The sequence below is a fragment of the Phaseolus vulgaris genome, chromosome 8, assembly GCF_000499845.2.
Source record: "Phaseolus vulgaris cultivar G19833 chromosome 8, P. vulgaris v2.0, whole genome shotgun sequence".
Taxonomy (NCBI): domain Eukaryota; kingdom Viridiplantae; phylum Streptophyta; class Magnoliopsida; order Fabales; family Fabaceae; genus Phaseolus; species Phaseolus vulgaris.
The window spans coordinates 16,738,001-16,762,522 of NC_023752.2; the positions used below are offsets into that span (position 1 = coordinate 16,738,001).

General features: G+C 37.0%; 1 protein-coding gene across 1 annotated transcript; it reads right to left on the minus strand.

Annotated features, from left to right (window-relative positions):
• Positions 1 to 17,296: 17,296 nt before the first annotated feature.
• Positions 17,297 to 20,243, minus strand: LOC137826944 (probable serine/threonine-protein kinase PBL25). The gene is made up of 5 exons (XM_068633102.1): positions 19,596 to 20,243; positions 19,015 to 19,217; positions 18,709 to 18,898; positions 18,138 to 18,529; positions 17,297 to 18,029 (listed from the first exon to the last, which is right to left on the minus strand). Exons 1-5 carry the CDS (start codon positions 19,717 to 19,719, stop codon positions 17,646 to 17,648), a joined length of 1,293 nt encoding a protein of 430 aa, XP_068489203.1. The 5' UTR covers positions 19,720 to 20,243; the 3' UTR covers positions 17,297 to 17,645.
• Positions 20,244 to 24,522: the final 4,279 nt, after the last annotated feature.

Below are 24,522 nucleotides of genomic sequence, written 5' to 3' on the forward strand. Positions count from 1 at the left end.
CACACACTGGCTCCCCCAGAGTGTAAGGGAGCACAGCGATGTCGTCATCGTGCCTCCTTGCGAAGGCCCGGTGGTCATAAGAACACAACTCCCCTTTGTGTTCCCGTACGGCCCTGGTGGAGAGCAAGCATGAACACTCATCAAGAAGTTCACTCGAGGCCCAAGGGTACAAGTCTTTGGGACGGACCCTGGAGGAAGCATCGTGCGAAGACATTCTTTAACAAGAGCAGGATGGCCAGAAATGCAAGAGTTGAGCGAGGGGAGCGAAGGTTAGAACAACCCTTCGACAGAGAAGAAAGGGTGCAAGAAGAAAGGGTGCAAGAAGGAAGGGTGCAAGGAGAAAGAACGCAAGTAGGTTATGAAGAGTGAGAAAATGGTGAAGATAGTTCCAGAGTTTGAAGAGTTAAATAAAGCAGTTAGAGCGCCAAACGACGCGAACGAATGCACCGTGCGATTGATACACGTGGCAGAAGATGAAAGGATGACGCTGGCACCACTGGTTTAAATCAGAAAACGTCGTATCAGCAGAATATCCAGTGGTACGATGCGCCGTCGAAAGTGAGCCAGGGGTACAGCAGGAGTCAGAAAATGGAATGACTAGATACCCCATCAACCATGCAAGCAGCGCCACGTGGATCAAGTCGAATGATAGAAGGTCCCATCAGCTATACAAGGAGCGCCACGTGGATGGCACAGGCAAAGCCTTGGGCTCTTCGCTGTTATCAGGCGTTGACCAAGGCAAGAATTAAGGTCGATGTCGAAGTAAAGGTAACGCCCGAGGCGTTGCCATGAAGGATGTAAAGGGCGACGACAACGCGAGATCTCGCGGGCGTCGCCAACCCAAATACCGACTGGCGTCACCTCCCCGATACCCACAGGTAGGAAAGACTGAGGAGGGAGAAGAAATCAAAGAAAGGCAAAGTTAGTCACAGGCGTTACCTCCCCGATACCCACAGGTAGGAAAGACTGTGGAGGGAGATGAGATCGCCAAACGCCAGCGAATCGCTGGCAGGGTGTTCCTCGATACCTATGGGAAGGAAAGACCATGGAGGGAACAGACCCCCACATCACTCAGCGTTTTAGACACCCGGGGACGATACGGTGCTGCTTTAGCAGGCCTCTCCTTAGGCGTGGGCGCCGAGCGTTAAAGATCAAGAAAAAGGCCTTTCGGTATCAGAGACGTCCCGTGGACGATACGGCGCCATTTAGTGAGCCTCTCCATGGGCGTGAGGGTTGGCGGGCGACCTTACCCCATCATACCAAACCGCCCAACGAAGTGAAAGAAATGAGCAGAACCCAGATAAAGTAAGTGAAGCGCGTGAAGGGAAAAGATGAGAATGAGATCGCATAGGCAGAATCGTATGTGACAAAGAAATAAAGGCAACCATACGAACGTCCCAAATCAGTAACAAGAGTGCGGATAGTTTAAAGAATTACAAGTTTTGACAGATAAAATCAAAAAACGAAGGTAAAGAATGAAGAGTTAAGCTTGAAGAGGAAGGTGGCGGATGAGGGGCAGCGGTTCAGTCGTTCAAGTCCATGGGCACGACCTTCCCGTCGACTACGTGGAGTGTGGGGTCGCAGTTCGAAAGGTCGACGCCAGGATTCTCGCAGGACGCCTGGGTCAGGGCCTCTTGGAACCCCTCCTCGAAGGTACCCGCCATCTCCTGGATAAGGGACTTTTTCTCCTTCTCCAGTTCCTCAATGGCGGCGTCTCCAGAGGCCACCTGCTTCTCCAGAGCCTCTTTCTCCCCGCGAAGCCGGCTAACCTCGACCTGCAGTTTGTCGTAGTCAACTCGGAGAAGGTCCATAGCTTTGGCCTGGGTGGCCATTTCCTCCTCCATCCGCTCCACCTTGGCAGCCTGTTCACAGCAACGGTCCTTCAGGTCCTTGCGAGTTTCTGCATCCGCTTTGACCACTTCCTGAAGACCCGCTACCTGCACTTGAAGAACAACTTCCCGAGTGTAGAAGCCTGTCTGGAGCTCCAATGCCTCCGCCAGTCGCCTCTCTGTTTCCGCTTTGGACTCTTGCATTTGTCTCAGGGAAGTTTGATAGGCTTCGTTCTGGCGTCCCAGGGTCCTCATTCCCTCTTCCAGAGTAGATGCTTTCGTTTCCAAGGCTTGGAGGGTATGAGCTTGCAAGACCGCGTTTCTGGCCTGGGAGCGCCATTCAAGAGCCACCGCCAAGAAGGCCCCCAAGTAGAAAGGCATGCCTTCCCTCCTGTCGGTACCTTCTGGCATAGTCCCGCCACTGAAACCCCTCATCAGATGCATGATAGGAGGAGGGATGGCGCTGAAGTCGGGGGCAGCAGTGTCGGGAGCCGGGGAAGCAGTGGTTTTTGGCGGCGGTGGAGGCGGAGCAGATTCGGCGCCTTCGCCCTTTTCCTCTTGGAGTATCATAGGAGGGAGTGAGGTTGCGCTTGGTGGGTTGTCCCTAAAGGGGTTCCCTCCCTGCGGCGACGTCTCTACCAGAAGAGGAACCCGCACGGATTTTCTCCTTCTGAAGGGTGCCACCCCTTCCGAATCCTCATCATCTGACAGAATCTCCAAAACCCTTTTCCCTTTGTCAAGGGGGGTTGGAGCCGGTGATGAGGCCGCAGCTAGGGGAACGGCGGCGATAGGCGGAGGAGAATTGGGAGTTGGAAGCACGGCGGAGCCAGGTGGAGACGTCAGAGATGGGCTAGAAGCAGCTTCAGCAGTGACTGGAGGCGGCGATGACGGAGCCGGTTGGAGAACCAGATTGGCAACAGGGCTGGAGGAGACGCCTGCCTTGGCGGCACGAGCCTCCTTCAGTGCTTTCGCCAACATTATTCTTTTGGAAACGCCCATCACCGATCCTATATCAAGACAGGTCAAACAACAAGGATTAGCACTAGAACAGTTATGCGAATTCACAATACATGAAGAGGCGTGAAAATGCAGGTAACATTGTACAGCGAAAAATGGTAGCATAAGCTTAATTCAGATGAATCAGAAGGAAGATTCTATGGCCAAATACATGCAGATAACCACAACAACTAATGCATCATAAGTCACCAAGGGCAGATACCGAAGTAGGTAGAAAGCCCATGGGCATTGAATTCATTCGCGATGAGTTTGGCGGTGTCGAAGACTATTCCCAGTCCCGCCAAGGCTTTGCATACATCCCGGTCAGGCGGGGCGAGCTCGTCCAGAGCCAAGGGCTTCATGGTTATAGGTTTGTCTGTCCAGTACAGGGGAAAGCCCTCTAGGATGGAAGGATCGCGCTTGGTCGCGCGTACCTTGAAGAATTTCCCTTTCCATCCTTTGAACGAATTCTGGAAGAGCGTAAGGATGATGCGCCCGGCGATGCCAGAAAAGCTCGTCCAGAGACTCTTCCCTTGCTTCTTTACCTCGAAGAAGTGAAGAAAAACGTCCACGGAGGAAGGAACGCCTAGATAGCCGCAGAGAATTTGGAATCCCCTCACGAAAGCCCAACTGTTGGGATGGAGTTGGGCGGGAGCAGTGTTTATCTCTGTCAGTAGCTCTTTTTCGAAGGGAGTGAGGGGTAGACGCAGGCCCACCCTCTTGAGCACCATCTGATAGAGGAAGAAGAAAGGGCATCCCCCAGTATCCCGTGAGTCCGCACAAACGGGCATCCCAGGTCGCACCCGGCTTACCAGGACTTGGGAGTCGTGATTTTTGTGGAACGCATTGAAGTTATAGAGGGCAGGGTCCCCCATATGAGCCTCCACGTCCTCAACAGAGTTCAGGAGGGAACATTCGTCCAGAAGTTCGTCGGGGGCCCAGTCATATTCGCCCTTATAATGAGACTTGGGGAGCGGGGGAGGCGCGGTGGTCTTGGTTTTCGCCATCAACGCCAATGCTGAAGATCAAAAGAGAAAGAAAGGGTTCAGAGAAAAGGGGTCTGGGGAGAAGAAAAGGGGAAAATGGAAGAACCCTAGGAGCGCCCTACCCACAAGAGAACGAAGGGAAGCGAGAGGAACAACGAAGCATACAAACAATATCCAGAGAAATACGAGAATAACGACAGTCCTAGGCAGTTTCCGATAATGCGACGAAAGTGAAGAGTTGTGAGTGCTCGAAACCATACCTTTGCTGTTGAGATGGAGGCGGTAGGAGAGCGCAGGAAGGGGAGAATCGCAATTGCAGAGAGAAAAGGTTTTGGAGGCGATGAACAGGGCAAAGTAGCAGAGTGAATGAATGTAACAGTAGGGTAAGCGCGGGGTTTGGAGTAACTTAAACGTTACATTTCGCAACTCAAGAGGCGCTAACTAAGGGCCGTAGGATCGGGCCACGCGTCAGAGGGTCGATTGCCCAGGGGAAACGCAAAGGTCTCTAAAGGAGGACCACGCGATGGGCCACGTGGCGCGCGATCAAGGGTAGCCCAAAAGGTGTTATCATCCCCATTTCAGGGAATGTCCAATCGGTCATTAAGAATACCCTGTGGTTCAGAAAGTGTCGCGTCAGTAATTCGAAAAATTGCTGAGTCAGCAGAGAATGACACGTCATCAGGAAGGCACGCGGATGGTGGGGGCAAGGCTTTAGTCTTTGCGCTGAAGACAAGTCTTCGGCTTAAGACTGGGGGGCTTGTGTACCGTCCCGTATCAGGGCGTTGACTAAGTCAAAGTCAACGACTGGAAAGTCAAAGTCAACTCGAGGCGTCGCCCAGGTGTAGAGACGCCAAGAGGAGGCGTCGCCTGGTTGGAGGCGTCGCCAAGGCAAGGCGTCGCCTGGGTGGAGGCGTCGCCCAACCAGGGCGTAGCCAGATCAAACAGTGTAAAAGTAAGGCAATCACAGTATGGTTCCCCGATACCCATGGGTAGGAAAGACCATGGAGGGAGCGACGCCGTGGGAAAGCCTCAGGACCCGATATCTCGGGAAAGTGATAAAGAGAAGGAAAAGGTGGCTTCAAGGCCATAGTGATAGTACCAGTAAAGGGCAGCCTGACTCGTGAAGTACCCCTGTCGCCCCAGAGACGCCTTCGGGACAGATACGACCCAAGAGGAAGGTCACGCCCAGGATAACCGGGTGCAGGGTGCGAGAGGAAGGCAGATACGCTCTCAGAGTAAGTGGCTAGATACTTGGGGGCATAAGTTGGCACCCAAAAAGCCACCCCTAGCGCAGTAGCACTCCCAAGCAGGAGGGCTCACACGTAGAGACGTCCCCAGGTGGGCAGAAACGCCCCAGATGGGGTCATGGCATCGTGAGGCCCTCCACGTGTACGACCGCCATGCCAGAATAGAAACACCCTCTAGTCAGGTGCCAGGTAATTAAAGATATTCAATACAGTTTCCCTTTCGAGCATTCAGGTACTATTAGGGCTCCCGAGCGTTTCAACGTCTTAAATGCGCTACGTTTCGTAATTAAGCGCTTTAATGAGTGCGTTACGTTTGAGAGCTGGGAATGTCGGAAAAAGGGTTGGAACCTTTGGCAAATTTACGAGAAACTCTCTGGTTGCTTGCCCGTGCTTTGATTACGTACAAGTGACTGGAGAACATTTTTGCCTGAAGGAGACAACACACACATATACACAGTTCTTTTACCACCTTCAGAGTGCCACACGCGGTGCTCAGATACGTGGGTGGACAGTTTTTTGGTGTTTCTTGCTGGCTGACTTGAGCGTCGGAGTGCACACGGCCGCTAGGGCGCCTCTTTGTCCCCTTTTTTGCAGGAATCCGCGGGCAACCAGCAGGAAGGAGACCCCAGCTGACGGTTGAGGTCGTGCACGAAGACGTCCCGGTCAACCGGACGGAACAAGCATCATGCAATTATTTTTCTAAAGGTTTCACTTTCGATTCAAGAAAACTATTTGCATTTTTTAACTTGTTACTTATAACAACAAACCTATTTGCCTTCCTCATGTGTTTCACATGCAATCAATAATTGATCATAATTATCAGAACATATACTTACTGAGTCACTCCTTGATCATTCATTGTTGTCCATGAAACAAAAATTAGGCTCTTCACTCTTTACAGAGGTATCACTGGATGAGGAAATGTCATTGTCTTCCCATGATATGTAAGCTCTCTTGCCTCTTCTCTAGTCTGCTTTTCTACTTAGTGATTTATCCTTGCTTTGATTTTTTGGAAAATCTACCTTTATGTGTCCTAGCTTGCCACAAATAAAAAAAGTAAAGTTAGAAGAACTAGATTCATTATGTTTAAAAGAATTTATCTTTTTAGGCTGAAACCTCTCACGATTTTTCTTCTTCAGAAATTTGTTAAACTTCTTTGTGAGCAGACTTAAGGTTTCAACCTGATCTAAATCCTCTTCATCTTCACTCAACTCCTTCTTCTGTGCAATGGACTTAAGAGCTATGATCTTCACTTTATTTTCAGAAGATTCCTGCTCTTTTATTCTGTTCAACTGCAACTCATGTTCTCTCAATTTTCTAAACAGAGCAGTTGTAGAAAGTCTTGACAAATCCTCGGATTCTAAGATTGTTGTCACTTTAGGTTTCAAACTTCTGTCCAAGCATTTCAACACTTTGATGTTCAACTCTTCCTTGTCAAAGACTTTGTCCATACTTGTAAAGTGATTCACTATGTGTGTGAACCTTTTTTGTACATCAGCTATGGTTTCTTCTTATTTCATCCTCAACATTTCATACTCCTGGATAAGAGCATGCTTCCTTGCTCTTTTGACATCATCAGTTCCTTCATGAGTAACCTCCAGGATGTTCCACATCTCCTTGGCTGAAATGCACTAACAAACCCTAAAAAATTCATCCATGTTAAAAGCAAATGTAATAATATTTTTTGCCACAAAATCATGTTGAGCTTTTTTTCTTTTCACTTTCAGACCATTCAGACCACGCTTCTTAACATTTTCTTCTTAAACCACATGTATAGGAATAAAAGGACCATTCAAAATAACATCATATATACTCATATCATTATAATGTAATAATCCTAACTTTCTAGAAAGCATAATTTACAACACCAAACATGGGAGGTCTATGAATAGATGCACCTTCAACAAACGACAACTTAAACTCAACCATATTTCAAAAAACTAGATTAACTTTCAAGCCACCCTAGCTCTGATACCAATTGTTGAACTAATGCGTGACTGAGTTCAAGAGGGGGGAGGGGTGAATTGTACTTAGGTAGATTTTCAAAAAAGGTAGTTTAGTCAATTCTATTAGAAGTTAAATTGATTCTTTTTCAAAAAAATTAATTGAAATTTTCGAAAAGAACATTGGTTCAGAAAAAGAACATGTTTTTATTAAAAAAATTGATTAAAAATTTCTTGGCACACAGTTATTAAGATACAAATTATTTTAAGAAATAAATTTCAGAATTAATTTAAACAAATTATATTTGAGAACAGCTGGTTGTTTTTCTAGTTTTAGAAACAAAGAAAAAATAATACATTAAACTTGAAAATAACTTATTGTTAATCTGGTTATAATAACAAGAAAATATTAATAGATTAAACTTCAAAACAACTTATTGTTTTTCTAGTTACAATGACAAACATGAGATAGTTCAGCTTTCAAGAACCAATTCAAAAACAACAAAAATTAAACACAGTTTGTCAAGAAACTTTTTGATTCAAACAAATTGGAAACCAAGTAATAAATACAAGTGTATGCAGACAAAATCAATACACATAATTCTACACACAATTGCTTAACACATTAGTTTTGTTCAATTCAGAAAGCCATCCAGATCTACAGATAAAATCAACTGATTGATTTTAAACCATTGAGAATAATTATGCAGAAAAATAAAGTGTAGTGATACAAAAAGCTTAAAGCACACCAAGATTTATACTGTTTCACTTACAATAAAGCTACATCGAATCTCACCTCACACCAAGATGAAATTCACTAGATCAAAAAATTATTTTCACAAAAAGAAGATAAAAAATAGTTCTTGAACACTACAAGAACCAAACCACACATTGTAACACCCTGTCACAACTGTAATGCCCACCAGGAAACCCTATCTTGGCACTTACAAACACAAAATTACAATAAAGTAAAGAAAAGGAATGGATTCACCTTAACTATGAACCAAGAAACACAAAGGGATGTCTCAATTTCCAACAACACTTTGAATAACCTTTAAACTCAAGTTGGATGATGAAAATTAGGCCCCAAGAACACTTAAAGATCAACAAAGACTAATTTTCCTAAAAAAAACAACACACTATTGATTTTCTCTAATTGTAAAAATGTATTGTGTGTAAGCAATTCTCAGACCTTTTTCTTGAAAACATACTCAGCCTTTTATAGGAGTTAAAACAGAAACATATTTAAAACAGAATAGGGTAATGTTAAGAAAATCAACTGGTTAAAAATCAAAACAATTCATTGATTTTACTTAAAACTCTTAGTTTGTTTCAAAACTGATTTTTCTTAAAAGGAATTTATTTAATTTGAAAATACTTGATATATTACATATTAAAAAAAAAAAAATTCAGACGTAAACTAGAGAAAAAAACTAAAACATTTCAGTATTTTCAGTTAATTTATTTGAAAGATAATAGATTGAAAAACTACACCTTTCTAGAAAATATAATTATAACCAGTTGAAAATATTTTTAAATGCAACTTTCCAGAAAATTAATTATAACTAGTTGAAAACCTTTTTCATGAGTTGAAAACCTTTTTAACTAATTAAAAAACAGTTTAACCTTTTGAAAATTATTTTGTTCTTGGATCCTTCATCATTCCTAAAGGTAAAAGATAAATCAAGACAACCAAACCAAAACTTAAGCTACCTAGACCCACGAGGCAACAAGTCTTCAGTCAAGACTTCAATCATGGCTTCATCAAACACTTTAAGTTGGGATCCTTAAGATGTCTAACAGTCTGTTTATGGAATCCCCTTTACCAAAAGGTAGATTTTCAACCATTTTCAGAAATGATTTACAATAACTTAGCTCTGATACCAGCTGTTAGAATAGGTGGCTTTTAAAAAGAGGGGGAGTGTATTATTTTTGTAAGATTTTCACAAATATTGTTGTTAGATTGAAAACTCAATTAAATCAACTAAATGATTTACCTATTCCATTGATTATAAAAATCATAACATGTATATAACCAAAATATAAACTAGTTGTTTTGAGAACTCAATTGATTGATTTACATTCATAATACTTTAAAATTGATTATGTGGCAAATATTAGAGTAAGAGAAAGAGATAATGCACAAGAGAATTATATTGGTTCACTCTTAACCAAGAGTTACATCGAATCCTCAAAATACCACTGAGAATTCACTAAAGCAATCAAAGAATATTACAAGAACAACCAAAAGTGTTGATCTTGAACCCTTCAAGAACACACAACACTCATAACCACACACAAAATTCAAAAACCCTATCTAAGTATGTTTACAACACAATACAGTAAAAAGAATGAAGTTCAAATACACCTGGGTTTAGTAAAAGTGAAGAACAACAAAATTTATAAACCAGAAACCCACTTCATATCACAACAATGATCCAAGATTCAAATGTAATCTCCAAGAATGATTTTACAAAAATTTGTTTCTCTCTCTCAAGTGTTGTGTTAAATGATTAGAAAACATCTTCATATAAGCTAAGAAAACTTGTTAAAACAGTTTGATCATTTAATGAAATCAGTTAAATCAATTAAAAACAGTTTCATCAAGATAACAAAATTCTATTAAAATTATTTAATTGATTTATGAAAATAATTGATTGTTTTCTTTTAACAGATGAAATCATCAAATAAAAATCCAGTTCATTTATCAAAATAACTGGTTGATTTCACTTAACAAAAAAGAAAAAAAAAACAAATATTTATTAAATCCTATAAGAAAACTTAAATGTTTCAACTGGTTGATACAATAAATCAATTTGTTAAAATACTTACTATAGTCAACAAACTTGACTAGAAGAAATTTCAACTAAGTAATATACGAATCAACAAATAAAAATTAACAAAGATTTAAAAAACAAAAAAAAAATAAAGGAGATTTCAAATTAGGTTTACTTGGATCATAATGAGATGCAAATTTACATAACAAAATCTACCTTACTAGACACACACACAACAACAAGTCTTCAAGAAAGATTTGGAAATCATCAAAGCTTCCTTGTTCAACATGGATGACTTCTCATATGAACATCTATCTTTTCATTTTAGCGGATTTTGATAGACTGTCTAATGGACCATTTGATGGCCCAATATATGGTCTAGACAAATTATCTAATGTTTTTAAATACCTTGTTGCATATGTGTTTCCACCCTTAGCCTTTAAATTTCAGTGAGATAAACTTAAAAGTTATTCCAAGTACTATGTTTGGGATGACCCACATTTGTGGAGTTTATGTAGTGATCAAGCTATTTGCATTTGCATCTTAGATCATGAAATATATCACTTTTCTCATGCCTCACTTGCTAGATGAAATCTTGGTGTGCAATAAGCGGGGAAAAAGGTGTTAGACTGTGGTTTTTGTTGGCCTACAATTTTTTTAGATGCTTGGAAGGTCTTGTACACCTATGAGTAGTGTCAAAAAAGTTGGAGTTGCTATATCTCGTAGGTAGCAGATGCTCCAACAACCTATGTTGTTCGATGAATTTTTCTATGTGTATGGTATTGATTTTATGGGAGCATTTTATGTTTCTTTTGAATTTACATATATTTTATTTATTATAGACTGTGTCTCCAAGTGGGTGTAGGCTATAGCTACTATAACTAATAATGCTCGAGTTGTTGTGCATTTTTTCAAATCCCATATCTTTGCACATTTGAAATCCTTCAAGCCATTGTTAATGACCAAGGCTTTGTTGAAGAATATGGGGGTGGTCCACAAAATTTCTACATCATACCATAGCCAAACCAATGACCAGGCCGAGATATAAAATAGAAAGATTAAGTGAATTCTATAGAAGGAAAAAAGAAAGAAAGAAGACAAAAAATGAACAAAAGTATGTTGAACAAAATGACTTTGATGATTTCCAAAACTAGCTTGAAGAATCTGTTGTTATGTGTGTATAGTTAGGTAGATTTTAAGTTGTTAATTTTCACTTAGTTATGATCCAAGTTTGTATGATTTGAAATATCTTTTAAATGTTTTGTTTTTCAAATATGTGTTAATTTTAGCTAGTTGATTTGTGTTTTAAATCAGTTGAAAAAGCTTTTTTTTCAAGTCTGATGACTACATCAAGTTTTTCAACATGTTGACTTATCGCGACAACCGATTGAATAACACTTATGATTTTTAAAAGGATTTAAAATTATTTGTTTTCTTTTTTCTTTTTTGTAAAGCAAAATCAGCCAGTTATTTTCATAAATAAATTGGTTTTTTATGTTGAGATTTTAAGAAAAAAATAAAATAACCAGTTTCTTTTAAAAATCAATTATGTAATTTTAACAGAATGTTGTTATGATTTTCAAACTATTTTTAAAAGCTTTTAACATATTTCATTTAATGATCAAACTATTTAACCATCTTTTAAAGTCTATATAAAAACTATTTTCTGATCATTTTAAAAACACTAAAAGAATTTATTGAAAATGATTTTTCAAGAGAGGAGATCAAAGATCTTTGAACATCAATATTGTTATCTTGGATCATTGCTTCTGTTTGAAATAGGATTTCAAGTTATTTCATCTTCTGTTCTTCAATTGTGTAAGGCCCAAGTATATTCTTATTCATATTTTTAATTTGTATTGTGTTTTAAAACAGTTTTAGATATTGTTTTTGGAAACTGTGTTTTTGTTAAAAGTGTTGTGTGTTCTTGAAGGGTTTAAGACCAACACTCTTGATTGTTTTTTAACATGTTTCTGATTACTTAGTGATTTCTCAGTGGTGTGCTAAGTACTTGATGTAGTTCTTGGTTAAGACTGAACTAGTATAAATTTCTTTGTGTAATTCCCTCTTCTTTATATTTCGAGAAACTATTTTATATTTTGTATTATGTGTTCTACATAAAACAATAAGTTGATTTGTAAAAACTACAGATTTATATTTTTACAGAATTGTTAATCTGTTAAATAACTAGTTCAAAAGATAAATCAATTGATTGATTTAATTGATCTTGTCAATCTAACACCATTTTTTTTCAAAAACCTTGTGAAAACAATTCTACCCCGCTCTTGTTTCAGTCATACATTCTAACAAAGTATAGATATTGTTCCTGCTAGGGAGATGGAACCTAGAGAACTATTGAATAGCGTTGTTTCCTTCCTTGCTTCGGGCAGATTATTGGAACTTCACTGTGATTCTTCTCGTCTCGATACTACTCCTTCGGGTCCCGGTCGCTCAGCCTCAGGTGAATGCCGAATGGAGGGGGGGGGGTTACCTGTAGAAGGCACTCCGACGCACAAGTCAGTAAAAAGGGGATTTGGCCCTCGGAGGTGTACCGTGATAATGACGTACCTTGTTCTTGGAATGTGCGCTCTTTATATTATTTTAATGGGCTTACCTTATTGATTCGGATTGGTGGAGTAGATCACACTTAGAAGCGTATTACCTAGTTCTTAATGGTAGTTTAGCTTTACTGACCTTAATTTGAGGGTTAATAGTTTAAGTTGTTGAAGATGGAGGAAATTTCTTCTCTACTCAGTCTTTGTGTGTGTTTGATGAAGAAAATGGCTAGTTTGCTTTGAAGTTTTAATGGGTTTAGATGATCTTGTATTTAGGCCTGTGTATGTGTAAGGTTGCCTTTTGCTACATGACCTATCCTAGATGCCTAATCAAGCACATGAAGTGGTTAAAAGTTTTTTTCAAAAAGCTTTTTCATGTTTTCTAAAAAATCAGGATACCGCACAAAAATAAATCTGTTTGCTTGAAAAACAATAGATTTATTTTTGTTCTGCTAAAAGGATTTTCGAAATTTTGTTAAGGCACCAAAGGTACAACTCAGTCAGTTATTTCAGTTAGGTGAGTTGGCAGTTTTACTAAAAATAAATTTGTTAGTTTATAAACTGAATCTGTTGTTTTCCTAACAGCTTTTTAACTGGTTTTTTAAAATTGGTTAGAAATTTTTTTCTATATAAAGAAAAGCTTCTCTCACATGAAGGGTTGTTGATCAATCACGATTTTGACAGAGATTAAACACTTTATGTGTGAGAAGAAGAATTGAATTGAGTTTTGAAAGGTTTTTCCAAAGGGATCTTCAAATGTGCTTGTTCTAGGAGAACCTTGATCTTGGTGAAGGTGCTGACACTGTTTTTGCTACGATAGGGACAACAGGTTTATGTTCTTGCATCTTCTTTTCAGGTGCTATCTTTCCTTTATCCTTTCTTGTAAAAGGTGTAAGTGTTAGTCACTCTTTGATAGGGTTTCTTGGAGTGCAAGGTGTGCTGAAAAAGGGTTTTTCAGCTGAGTTTGTAGTGTTCTTGTAGGTTTTAAGAACTGCAGTGTTGTAATTGTTTGGAATTGGTTTTTAGTGTATTTCACCTTGGAGTGAGGTGAAACTGGATGTAACTCTTTATGAGTGAACCAGTATAAACCGTGCTTGCATAAATCTTCTCATCCATGCACTCGTTTCTGGTTTTTCTTTAATCTGTCAAGAAGGAAATCTGTTTACTTGAAATTAAATCTATTAATTATGGGCTTAATAAAAACTGTTCTTCTTGATTTGGAAAATTTCTTTAATCATAAACAAAGCTTTTGAATATAAGTTTGTAATTGGTTTAAGGACGAATAGTTTTCTTCATTAATGCCTTGATAAAGATTTAATGTCTTTGAAGCCCTGTGTTGAATATTTGTGATTGTTCTTTTGGTAAATTTTGTGTTCTTCAAAACTGTTAAAAGTGAATCAATCTAGTGTTTCTATTTTTCATTGTTTGATCTTAATCCTAATCTGGATATGCTTTGTTTGTGTTAAAGTGGTTTGAAGAATCAATCTGTTCATTCTAAAATCAATTTGTTTTTTTTCTTCTGTTAAACTATAAAACAGTTTGAGTTTGCGAAAATTTTATAACTTCAATTCACCCCTCCCCTCTTGAACTTAGACACTAATAGACCCAACATAAGTCTGTCGGTCGGCCTGCACATCTGTGCAGGGCTCGGTTCAAGAGACCGAGCTATGGTATTTGACCAGTCGGTCCATACCAGTACAAATATATAGTTTAATGCACATGTTACACCGTTTACTACATAAAAAAAGACAATAAAAAGAGTGGTGTCTTGAAATTAAAAGAGGAGTTGAGTTGTAATGCTACAATATTTTTGGATTTATTGACCATTTTTCCTCTATTTTCTATGCGCTAAGTCTTTTTTCTGTAGTTTTTCCCACTTTTATCTTATCCCCACTATGCTTACATGTTTTTAAAATTTTGTAAATATTATAGTCTTAATAAGCATATGGTAGTGTTTGTCTGCATGAATGTTGAATATAAATACAAACCTAAACACTTGAGAATTGGAGAGCGTCTAGTGTAATAGTGAATATATGCTTGGAGACGAGTGAGATACTAAATATATTAGTAAATACTTGTTTTGATTGATAAAGATTCTGTTGAATTTGATTAACATTTGTTTGATTAAGTTCAATTCTATGCGAGAATTGAAAGATGATGTAAAGAAAATCAATAATGAATTTATTGTAGAATGAACTTGATAGTCAAAATGCTTGCTTTATTATTTCTTAAGCATCTCTTTTTTTTTTCTACATTTGAAAAGGCCATTTTTATCTTTATTGTTATTTTTAACCTTTACTTATAGAAAAGTTTTGAACACTAATCAATTGAAATAATTATTGGGTTCATTGGACTAACCATACTTGTACTATCATCTCTTTGATGTTAGATGGTTTAGAATTTTGTTAGACAGTCTATGTTGATCTATTTTTAATTTGACTATTTAAAAAACAATGATAAACTCTCTCCAAAATGGGTAGGATGGTCCTTTATATTTGACCACTATATCATCAAAATATACTTCGATTATGTCACCCATGAGTTTCCTAAAAACTCTCTCCACAAGAAATTGATATATTGCACTAACATTTTTTAACAAAAACAAGATGACTTTATAACAAAAATTAGCTCCCTCGGTCATGAAAGTTGGGTTGTCTTCATTGGATGGATACATTATGATTTGATTATATCCCAAGTATGCTTCAAGGAAACTAGGCAACTCATAACTCTTTGGGTTTTCAACAATTTGATCTATGTCTAATAGATGGTATGTGTCATTGGGGCATCCCTTGTTTATGTCTGTATAATTTGTATACATCCTTCTCTTGCCATTTGTATCTTTTACCATAATCATGTTTGCTAACCACATGGTGTAGATGATTTTCCTAATAAAGCCAGCTTTAAGTGACTTCATGTTCCACAACTAAATGCCTTTCCTCACCAAGTTTCCTATTTCTTTGCATTGTAGGTTTAGCATGAGGAAGTATGACAATATTATGATACATGAAGTCTGAGTCGATGTCAGACATATCTATTGTATTCCATGCAAAAGGTCGGTATTCTTTACAAAGACTCATTCTATTTCATCTCTTAATAAGTGGCTAATCATCTTGCCCACCTTTATACATTAACTAGGTTGAGAATCCAATTGCACATTCATCAAGGGCTCATGAAAGGTAGGCTGATTCTTATCAAATTCGGCTTGTGGATTAAGGTCAACTCTACATTAATAATAAAAGCTCAAGTTATGTCTTCAATACTGTGACATGTTTGCACTTTGTTACTCAGTTTCATACTCTTCTGGGAAATTTAAGACCTCATCAATCTGGGTTGCACTACTGATGGGAGTTTTTAATGAATAAGGAATGACTTTGAGACTCTGTGCATAACATTCTCTTTCCATTATGGGATTAGCCTTTACCATGATAATCTTTTCATCCTTATAAAGGAACAAGTCATGTCTGGTGTAGAAACAACGACTCCGAGCTAGTTGAAAGTTCTACACCTAATTAAAACATTATACAAAGAGTCAACCTCTACTAACTGGAAACGAGTGCTTGAAATGTTTCACCTATGTCAAATGTAGTAAGCAGTTTGACATATCCTCGGGTGTATGTTCCTTTATGAACCCTAATAACAAGTTGGAGTATGACTAAATGAGGGAAGTAGGTATGTCAAGCTTTAATAACATTGAACAGTAAAGCATGTCTATCGAGCCTCCATGGTCGATGAGAGCTTTTCAACACTCCAATTTGCTTGTAGAACTTGAATTGCCTCCCTCAACAAATCCTTCCACTATAATGTTGATCGTCTCTCTAATGTCATTGGGGTTTTGTTGAGGTTTTTCCCTTTTTCTTGCTCGATCTCTGTAGTCACCTGATCCTGGTGATTTCCCCTTCCTTAACCATGAAAACTACCCGCCTCCTAGATAATAACATCTCAACTAAGGTTCATGTAACTTTCATGCACTTACTAACAAACCTTCTCTTAAAGGCTTGTCTGGTATTTAAGACAAAGGTAGAAACAACTTTTCTTTCCTTTTTCCTTGTAGTAGAGTTCTTCTTTATGTTGATATATGGTGTTGCTCGATTGCAAAGCTCTTCCATATTGGTTGGTAGGTCATCGTACAACGTGTCAAAGAATTTTCATGGGCGAAGGTCCACCAAAAGCATATGCATGACAACCACTGGGTAGAGTTTGAGAATATGTATTCCACAACAAGAAATTATTCTCATTGAACTTTTGTATCTCATAGTTTATTTCCATGGATTTAATACCGACTTATGCACTTCGCACTATGAATAGTATTGTTTATCGGAATAATGACTATATACTATGAAATAGTACACCTAGTAAGTTCCTAGGAAAGAGCACTGGAACAACAATGGAAACTTAAATACCAAGTATTTCTTTGTCAGAAGTTTCCAAGATATGGATTTTTACACTGTCACACTCTATATTCAGTAACAAAAGTAATTCTCTTTTGGTGTGAGAGATCAGACTAGCTACAATCACAGAGCATGCTCAAATTTTTCTACAACACCTTTCTAGAAGCAATAGCAAAGGAATATAATCAAGAACTAAGCTCTGATACCACTATTGGATACTAAAGTAACAACATAAAAACTCAACTTAAAAAATGAAGAACCAACAATTGAGTGGTCCATTATGATGATGATGATGAAGCAACAATTCTGTTTGTAGTGAGTGCCATAAGACTTCTGGTTTGGGAACAATTTTACCCATGTTCCATGATATGCGCAAAATGTTCTTACCATAAAAGAGTGTTGATCTCCCAAGGTGGAAAAAGGTGGTTTGCCTTGCAAGACGAGTTTTGACTCCGAAATATGATCACTGAGATTGTCGAAAACGATAAGGAGAGATCCACTAGCAGGAGCTTCTCTGTCGTTGAAGTCAATAAGAGCATAAAGATTTATAAATATATAAGTGAATATGAGAATTGAGTGAATACTCCTTGTGCTTTTGGGCTTGGATTAAAATACATTTAAAATAAATAAGAGACATAATTGATTATTGAATATTTGTAATTCAATCAATTTTTACTATATAAATATTCCAAGTTATACCATTACATTTGATTTGATCGGATTGCATCTTATCTGATTTGATTATACCCGATTTGATTGAATTTTAAATTATTATGTATATATCCATATATCTTAATACTTGGATGTAGACATACAATTTAATATTTTGTTGAAAGCATGAATTATTTGTGAAATTCAATTATGTACACTCTCGGTGTTATTTATATAGAGAGACGTAATTATATGAATATAATTGCAGTGGATTTACAAATAGGGAGAAGTTTGACGCTGTGGTGCTTTGTTCCTAGAATTTGTGCCCCATTCGATGGCTTCAGCAACTGCTCTTTGGCGTTCAATGGCAGTGATATCATGATGAAGAAGACTGAGAGGGGCATCGATGGCTTCTTGGTCTTGTGATGGGGTGGGTATGTGAACAGTTCCTGAGAGATCTTGACTCCGTGTGAGTGTCCCAAGGAAACTAAGAGCAGTCACAACATCACTGATAAAAGGTCTCACTGATGGCTCATCATTCAAACACATGGCTGCTACTGCCACTGCTTGATGCAAGGATCTCATTGGGAAGTTTCCTCCTAGAAGTGGGTCTGCTAATTCTGAATATCTGTTAGGGTCCTTCAATAATGGAGATGCCTGTTTCGTATCAAAACAATTAGGTTATAGTGAAATTTAATATATACTAGTGACTCATTCTACAAATTTAACATTCGTCCATTACAGAAGATGAACACGAAAACTGACCCAATCAATGAGATTTTGCTCCCGTCCTGGTCTTGAGTTATCAATGACTCTCCTTCCAGTGATCAATTCAAGCAAAACAACTCCATAGCTGTATACATCAGATTTTACTGTTAGTTGACCAGTTCTTTGATACTCAGGAGCACAATATCCATAAGTACCCATTACTCTTGAAGATACATGAGATTTGTCCCCTGTAGGACCCAACTTTGCTAATCCAAAATCAGACAGTTTTGCATTGAATTCTGTGTCTAATAAGATGTTTGATGATTTCAAGTCACGGTAGATCACTGGAGGATTCGCCTTGTCATGCAAATATTCTAGACCTTTTGCAGCATCCAAAGCTATTTTTATTCTATTGAACCATTCTAGAGGCTTTTGTCGTGGACCAAGATCTGCGCCAAAGTTCAATAAAATATTCATGATCTGCATCAACCTTTAGCTTCTAGCTCTTCTGTGTTTTGATTTTTCTCAAAAGGAAGTCTACTTTTTTGAACTCCATTGTTCTTGTTAAACTTTCTAACTTCTAATCTCAATGCTAAATATCAAATTTTAAATTTAAGGAGAATCTTACCAAGAAGATGGTCCTCAAGGGATCCCAGTGGCATGTACTCATATACCAATAATCTTTGATCTCCATCAGCACAATATCCAATTAGATTCACTAGATTTTTATGGTGCAAAAGACTCAACATTAAAACTTCAACAAGAAACTCTCTATTCCCTTGTAATCCATTCCTGTCGAGTTGTTTCACAGCTACTTCCTGTGCATTTAAATTACAAATGTCAATGGCTTGTCCTTCAAAAGTTTATCCATATCATCAGAGAAAAAGAACCAAGTACTTAATAATAAGTGCAAAATAAAGTGTCATTGTTCTACCTGTTTTGTTTTCTCAAGTCTTCCTTTGTAAACCCTCCCAAAACCACCTTCTCCTATTAGGCATTCCTGCCTAAAGTTCTTTGTGATATTAGCCAATTCCCTGTAGGTGAATGTTTGAGCAGCAATGTTGTTGTTCCTATTATCTTTATTGACCTCCTTGTTTATTTTAGGTTCTGTTTGGGGGTTTGTGTTTGCCTTGTTATCTGAAAATAAAAAAGGTACATCAAGAATCCCTCAAGAGGTAAATTTTTCATTACAAAATATATATTAATAAAACTTAGAAGAATTGGTAGAACCCTAGTAAAAAGATTAATCCAACCTTAAAATTTCGCATGCACCAAATTGTGTATAAAATGATGATCAAATTCATGGAGATGATGAACATAGGATTGAAATCACTAAAAATCATAAAAGGGGACAACAAGTGATTTGGTTTCGTAATTACAGAGCCACAATGGGGAAAATATACAAATGATTTTTATAGGTTTCAAGTAAAAGAGTTTTCCTCTTCGTTAAAGTTCATTAGGGAAAACTATATAATAAGAGTTCATGATTCATATTTCTTGTTCAAATGATTTTACCTGATCGTGGCTGAGTTGCTTGGGTTGGTTCTTTGGGAGAATGAGCAGCAACCTGTTGTATCTTCTTTCCGTTGTTAGAATTTTTTGGCACTTTATTGGATGAAAAACATGAAAAGCAACTCATTTCTCTACAATTTTGATTAAAATACTAAAAAATATATTTTTTTAAGGGGCAAAAAAGAAGGACCTTTAGATAGATTCAATTTAAAATCCTAGAGACTCCAAATTTTCAATCCATCAACAAAAGCTTCTTTATCTATTTACGTGCCCATAAGCGCAAAGAAAAATATATTTTACAAATTGAAAATGTTTTTAAAATTTTCAGGAGACTTCAATATCCTTGTCTTCTGAACTATGAAATCAAAAGAGCAGAAGCTTCACAAATACTAATTTGGGTTGTTTAACACGAAGCTTTTAACAAATTATGAAAGGAAAGGAGAAAGAAAAATCTAATGGGGTTCAAGAACCAAAGGACAAAATAACAAGGACAACCCAATTGAAGATGCAAACCCCATCAAAACCCAAATGCCATGCATCTAATGGGGCTTAACAAACCAAGAAACAAAGAGACACCGTGGAGAGGTGTTGTCGTTTAGGTCAGTATGGGAACAAACTTAGATGATGATATTTCTTTATGTTCCCAACTAAGGTTCCGAGTAGAATGGAATGAAGTTTTAAACATTCTCTCAATTTGCATGAGAGAGAAAGAGAGACATAACCAATTCCAACGTGTGGAGTAAAGTTAATTATGTCGTTACACAAGACAATTATGTTCCATTATAGAATGAGAGATGACAAAAATAGATGCAATTCAATCTATATTTTGACATAGTACTATAGGACATGATGAATATTAATATCTTTCCTTGAATCATCTTAACAAAGTTTAGAGACTAACTATATGCTAATCAACTCACAAACCTTAACTATATGCTAATCAATAGTGAAGGACAATATCAACTTTAAAAATAAAAGAAATTCTAACTAAAGTTTTGAAAAATATCTCTCTTAAAATTTAGAGATATCAAAAGCACATAAATACTTAATCAAAGAAATGAAATTCACCAACCAATCATACTACACGTTTCATAAGACCAATCATGGCAATGATACAATGCATAGAACAATTCAAACACATTATACTTTAGAGCTATCAAAATTTACAACTATCCTATCGGTAGAGATAATGAAGCAACTAACATATTATAGATAATAAGAATTTCAATTATACATTTCTAATTAATTAAACTATTGAATTAAATATTAAATGACAAATTAATTTTGATTTTATATAATGTGGTAACCAATTTATTAAAAATTGTTAAATATTTTCATAATTATGATAATTTTATATCACACTACAAAATAAAGTCCATTTAGTAATTGAGTTTAATGACCAAAATCGTTTTTGCAAATTGTGATTGAAATAGCGATCGACTAACTTTTGTCATAAATCAGTAATTGAAATAGTGACAGAATAATTTTTTGGTGGTATTAATTGTGTATAGCGTCCAAATAATGTCTCGCAATGATGGTAGCTAAAGTTTAATCACTAAATCGATGGCTATATGAAGTAAAAAAAAACAAGTTATGTTGTTGGCGACCGAAATGACGACTGAAACACAATTTATTTTAAAGATCAATTTTTGTTTCATTTGCTATGTTAAATATTTTAATCTAGCGACCACATCTACGACCGAGGTGAGAGATTTTTTAGAAACCTAGTTTTATTCGGTTGCGGAGAATATTATTAAAATATTGAAGATTAAATTAATTGAGAGAGGACTATTATTTCTATTTATGTATTTATTCTCACAAAAAAAAATCATTGTGTTGCTGCGAAGAGAAGTGTCCTCTTGAGTGTTGTTGCTAAGAGAAAGTGTCCTTCTGAGGACTTTGCACCGATCGCCATCTTGTGCTACTATGCTATTGTGTGTTCCACGATATCAGGTTTCTTAGTTTATTCTTCTTAGTTTCGTTGCACCACTGTAGTGTTTTTATTTTGTCTTTGTTTCCATATAACCCTAATTTCAAAATTCTTAAAATATCTCTTCCTTCTTTTTATTTTATACTCTGATTCTGGCATTTCTCATTCTTGGTGGAGAAAAGTTTGTAGTATGTTAACTGCTTAGGTAGATGGTGGTCGAAAATTGTATTTGGCAACTATGATAATGATTGTGGAAGGGTCCAATTTCCTGCTCATATTTTATCTTTTTTTTAGAATCTGACTATTCCCTTTATGTCAAGGCTCAAAACGAAATAATAGTGTACATGGTAGAAGTATTCAACTATAATGTGTATGTGGTGCGGATGACTCTGGTTGGAAGACAATTATGTACACACAACCTTAGGTAAAAGACTTTTGCCTAACTATATATAAATGTAGTATGGGAACTCAGAAGATAAATAGCTCAATAAGGGATCCCACCGGTCGTTATCAATTGACCTTTAATACTATGTAGAGTAACACTTTTTGGTGGTGTTTTTTATGTTAGTGGAGTCGAATGTTCCCGAAAATTATTGGCATATATTATTAGATGCTTAACATATTTTATACACTGGTGCAAAAAAAGGTGAAAAATGGTAGTTATTTTAGCATTAAAACGACGGCTATAGGACTATTGTGTTTTAGCACATAGTTTATTCTCTCCAATCAAAGGCGATGACTATTTGACCACCATGTTAAATGCATTATAAAACGGCTACTATGGTAAAAGTCATCATGTTATACCTTCCCATAAGTTTATACAATACATGCATGAAGTATAAAACGACAGTTATGGTAAAAACAGTCGTTTTATACCCTCTCTAACCTCAGCACAGATTGTGGCCTTAAACAACAATTATTACAATAACCACCATTTTACACCCCCACGAGAGGTATAAAACGATGGTTTTGGTCATAATCGCCATTTTTTATGGGAATTTTTTTAGTTCATTATGTTTAATACTAACTTCCATCTAAATTGACTTGTTCAATTAGATTCTAGCCAACCAAATACACAAATTCAGAGAATCAAATTATATATATTGATAAAAATGTATTACAAACACTAATAACATATTCCTATCTATCTATTTAATTCCTACATTATTGATTATTTATCCTAGAGTTATAGAAACTAAATAAATATGTGGCTCAAGCATGTCTCGCATAATTTGTGGCAGACAAAGGTAGTGGACTCTCATCTGTAAAGAACTGCATTACAAAATAAGGTTCAATTAGTATTAAGATTCATATATGCTAAAGAATTATAAAGAATAGTTTAAATATTATTACCTGCTCTCAATCCCTTCGAATGTCTACTCTTATAATGGTAATCATCCATTGCATAATGTAAACGCCATACTCGTATCCTCTCGGTTGTCTATTACAATATAATTCAATAAAAATTAAAAATTAATATTGATAAACATTGAAAAGAGAAAGACAAAAATTACAAACCCTTAGTGTCTACCATTTCAGATTTTGATCATTTGAATTGGATCGACCTTTGAAGATGTTATATCCATGCCATGAATTGATTAATACAAAACATTGCGTTAGTAGATATTTAAGTAACATACGCAGTCAAGTTTATAGTGTAATTATACACATTAATTATATTCTTCCGATATGTGGATGGCTTCTTGTGTAGGAAACAAAACCACACAGCAGTCTTATCAACCATGGATAAGACAAGAAATTGTCAATGACCCATATATCATCTATGAAAAGAGTTAGTGAATATTTAAAACATGAAATAGTAATAATTGACGACTTATAATTGAACTTACTCATTAATATAAGGGCATGATAAATTTATTTTCCCTCTTTTCCCTTATTGATGTATGATTGAGTTTCAAATTTCTTTGCTCCAATCGGATTAATATAATAGGGATCCAAGAATTCATAGACATTTTGATTCTCGTTATTGATAGAAACTCCATAGACAAATACCTACAAGTTATTAGTTAAAACATAATCAATAATAATTTAACATAAAGTAAATTGAAATATAGGTAAAGATACTTACTCATAAAAAATTGCATTATATTTATATTGAGCTTCTGATCTCTACCTGCAAATTCTAACAAATCTAACATGCATATGTCAGTGTCATGTCAATGTCTCTTTCAAAAAACGTATCATCCCACAGAATGTCCACAGGGTTTTGACCAATCTTTTTAGCAGCTGCATCTAAGAAAGCTATAGGATCGTCAATGGGAACCTCATGCTTCTTTTTCATACTTGGTTTCCGATGAGGTTTCTATAAAATAGAGAACATTTGTATTAAATTATATGTAATATATAAATATAAATTAATATAATCAAATGAAATTATAACTGAAGGTTCTAGTATAATTCGAATGAGGTTTATGGACCAGGCTATGAATGTTTGAAATACATCGGCCATAGTTGTTACCTCATCTGAAGGTAGTGGAACATGAGCATCAGCTACTCGTACTTTTTCCACCGTTACCTTCACCACATCAGGGGAGAGATGAACGTTATGTAAGGTGGTTTCCTCTTGATAGACTTTTCCAATGGCCACCACCTAAGGAAAGATGCCACCATCTACCACTAGCTTGCATTGGCTCATCTGGCCAAAGACACCCCCTGATGTTGTAGGAGCTGCACAACTCCCCTTTGTGCTCTTGGGAGCGGGACTAACATGCGACTCAACACAATGTTGTTGTGATAGAAACACCTGTCACAACTCTAGCCGCATGCGTTCAGTCTCCTTTCACATTTCCTCCATTAATTCTTGATGTATCTTACTCGTCAGTTATGCTCTGGTCTCTGAGGCAGCGCAGGAGGATGAGTGTTGTGGTGTAACTCCGAAATAATGTTTAATTCCAACCCCTTTTCCAACTACATGTACACGATCACGGTGCTCAGGTTGTCCAATTGCTTCAACCAAGATATCTTGACGACCTTGAGGTA

Excerpts from the sequence above, each read along its gene's own strand:
- LOC137826944 (XM_068633102.1), bottom strand. The coding sequence starts at position 19,719 with ATGAGTTGCTTTTCATGTTTTTCATCCAATAAAGTGCCAAAAAATTCT. Across the intron at positions 19,218-19,595 it reads AGCAACTCAGCCACGATCAG|ATAACAAGGCAAACACAAAC; the intron begins GTAAAATCATTT and ends TTTTATTTTCAG. Across the intron at positions 18,030-18,137 it reads AGCAAAATCTCATTGATTGG|GCATCTCCATTATTGAAGGA; the intron begins GTCAGTTTTCGT and ends GATACGAAACAG.